Source organism: Nicotiana sylvestris, chromosome 9, assembly GCF_000393655.2.
Source record: "Nicotiana sylvestris chromosome 9, ASM39365v2, whole genome shotgun sequence".
Taxonomy (NCBI): domain Eukaryota; kingdom Viridiplantae; phylum Streptophyta; class Magnoliopsida; order Solanales; family Solanaceae; genus Nicotiana; species Nicotiana sylvestris.
The window spans coordinates 75,418,715-75,421,504 of NC_091065.1; the positions used below are offsets into that span (position 1 = coordinate 75,418,715).

Below are 2,790 nucleotides of genomic sequence, written 5' to 3' on the forward strand. Positions count from 1 at the left end.
TCTAACTTTAAATTTATCATTTTACTCTTCATGACATGCTATTATACGTAACATAACATGACATTTTTTATTGACAAGTTCTAAGTATACTTTTGATAATGCTAACAGTTTTTTTTTTGCAAAGTAAAAATTCTTGTCCAATTACATTAAGAACGGAGATGCAGCTGACTGCTTTCCGATAGAAAAGAATAGCCAAACGACCCATCTAGCTGACTGGTCAATCTTAGAGATCATATGGGCCGGTAAACAGAGATGGAGTCCTGGCCTTACTGAAAGGAACAAAACAGTCCCTAAGTTTAGTACCACGAAGAACAAAATATTCGAATGCAGCTGTATTGTGGCTGTCCAATCTGTATCATGTCTAACTGGCAGTTCAGTGTCTCAACCCCACCCCTCCCCCCCCCCCCAAAGCCATAAACACAGGAAAAAGCCACTGTATCTCCTACCACTTCACTAAAATAAGGCTGCTGTAATCAGGAATAAAAGGAAAACAGCACTGCACAACCTTGCCTTGTAAACGTTGCAAAACAAGAAGAAGATTAATGCAGAAGAACATCCTTTCATCAATCTATTAAGAACAAAACTAAAAATAAAAAGAAAGAACTTTTCTCCATTTCAAAAAAAAGCTACTCCACGTAGTAATTTGCAACATAATTAATAAGGTGAAATCCGTATATCTAATTACCAAGAAATGCCAAAAATTGCTAGTCACAATTTTTGGCTCACAAAAGAGCATACAAGTAACTATACTGATCAACTCTTACCCTATTACTCTGATCTGTCTTCTCTATGCACATGATTTTGGACTTCTATTTTTTTACCCCTTAATTTCACAAAAATGTAATCAACCATATCAAGAAAACCTGTAAATTATCCAATAACATTCTGTGTTATTTCTCCATTTACCCCCTCCACTCCCCACACTGAGATGTAGGCCGGCTTTTCTGCTTCCCCGCTTTCAAAGGGCAAGGTGTCTGAACCGGCAGTACCATGCAATTGTACTGCAAACACAATGAGCTGCGAACCGGAATCTCAGCCGCCGGATTAATTGCTATCCCTGTCAGAAAGTTATGTTGCAAATACAAAACATGTATATTAGCCGATAATAACCGGTCTACCAAGATACCAGGAACCTGACCCGTGAACCGGTTGTTATTCAAATACAAAATCTGCACACTCGAGAACAGTGGAGAAATTTCGCCCGACAACCGGTTGAAGCTAAGGTCCACAATGGGAATTGTAACCTGACCGACCGGGTAAATCGGGCCGATGAATTGGTTCCTTTGTAGCTGAAGGTTGGTTATAGGAAATCTAAACAAGTTTCCTGGAATGCAGCCAGTGAACCGGTTTAAACTGAGGTCCAGATAATTCAACCGGTTTAGTCGAGACAATAAATGGTCGACCGGACCGCTCAACTGGTTCCATGACAATGAAAGATACTCAAGCGAGGAAGGAAGTGACATAGGCAAAAGTGAACCGGAAAGTTCGTTGTGTTTAAGATCGAGCCGGGTTAACCGCTGAGAAACAAAAGGTGGAACTGAACCGGATATACGGTTATGACAGAGAATAACGTTGAACAATGCCGGAATTGTTCCGATGGACCAAGGTATATTTCCGGTGAGCTGATTGAAACTAAGATCAAGCGTTTGAAGTCCTCGAAGCTGACCCAAACCCGCGGGAATCCGTCCAGATAGAAAGTTCCGGCTAACTCCTAAAAACCTTAAGTTCTTCAAATGTGAAAAACTTTCCGGCAGTACTCCGATTATCCGACCGGGAACCACAGTGAACTCAGCTAAAGCAGAGAGTTTACCAATAGCAGGGTCTAATCTTCCGGTAAGACCCGGCGACCCGGCCCGGGGATCACCAAGGTTCAATGCAATCACCTTATCACCATCACAGTAAACTCCAGCGAAGTTGCATGGGTCGGAAGTAAAATCCCAAGAAGCAAAGAATTTCGAACCGGGTAAATCATCCAAGCTTTTATGAATTGCTTGTAATGCCAAGAAATCAATTGGTTCAAGAATCGCAACACATTGCCGAAAAAAGATTGCATGAGCCAAAAATAGAAACAATAATTTGATCTTCATTGTATAAATGAAGAGGAGAATGAGTACTATAAGGGATTATATAGTATAAAAGTGGAGACTTTGGGTAATGCTTTTCCGTGAGAAGCTTCAACGAGTTCTCGTGGGAAATGAGCAAATTGGGTTCGTGAAAGCTTTAATGGAGACAGCATCAAATTTGTAAAAAGTAGAAGTTTTGATATAAGGAGAAAATGAGTGGCTTCTGAAAAAAGCAACAGCTAGCAAATGGAAACAAAAAGAATTTTTTTTTGATATTTGAGTGAATCTTGTTGAATACACTATATGGGTTTTGGGAGAGAAAGATGGCGGAAGAAAGAAAGAGCAATGAGCACAGCTAACAGTGGCAGTGACTCTGCAACAAGAAAACTAGGGTCAGGTTAATGATTTTCTGTTACACTTTTTTTTCTCCTCTTTTTTGTGGTTGATTTTCGTTATAATTAATGTAGGATATTTTTTTTGTTTTGTTTGCTAATTGGGTTTGGATGTGTGCAGGCACAAGCAAAGCTACAGTCCCGGTAGGTTTTGCTAAAATAGTGTTTTCGGTATTTAAAATTTATTAAATATATATAAATATTATATTTAAAAATCATTGTACGTCTTGTTTTAAAATTTATAAGATTGAAATCTTTAACTTAGGGCGGGTGATCCGAGCCGACATATCGAGCCTTGATTTGGAGCGACAGATCATCAGGTTAGGGGGGTTTAG

At 39.5% G+C, this 2,790-nt stretch overlaps 1 protein-coding gene across 1 annotated transcript; it reads right to left on the minus strand.

Moving 5' to 3' along the window:
- Positions 1-584: 584 nt before the first annotated feature.
- LOC104249399 (LRR receptor-like serine/threonine-protein kinase ER2) lies at positions 585-2,512 on the minus strand. The gene has a single exon (XM_009805822.2). The coding sequence runs from the start codon at positions 2,085-2,087 to the stop codon at positions 903-905; it is 1,185 nt and encodes a 394-aa protein (XP_009804124.1). The 5' UTR covers positions 2,088-2,512; the 3' UTR covers positions 585-902.
- Between the last annotated feature and the right edge of the window lie 278 nt (positions 2,513-2,790).

What these genes read in the sequence shown, in the direction of transcription:
- LOC104249399 (XM_009805822.2), bottom strand. Translation starts at nt 2,087, where the DNA reads ATGAAGATCAAATTATTGTTTCTATTTTTGGCTCATGCAATCTTTTTT.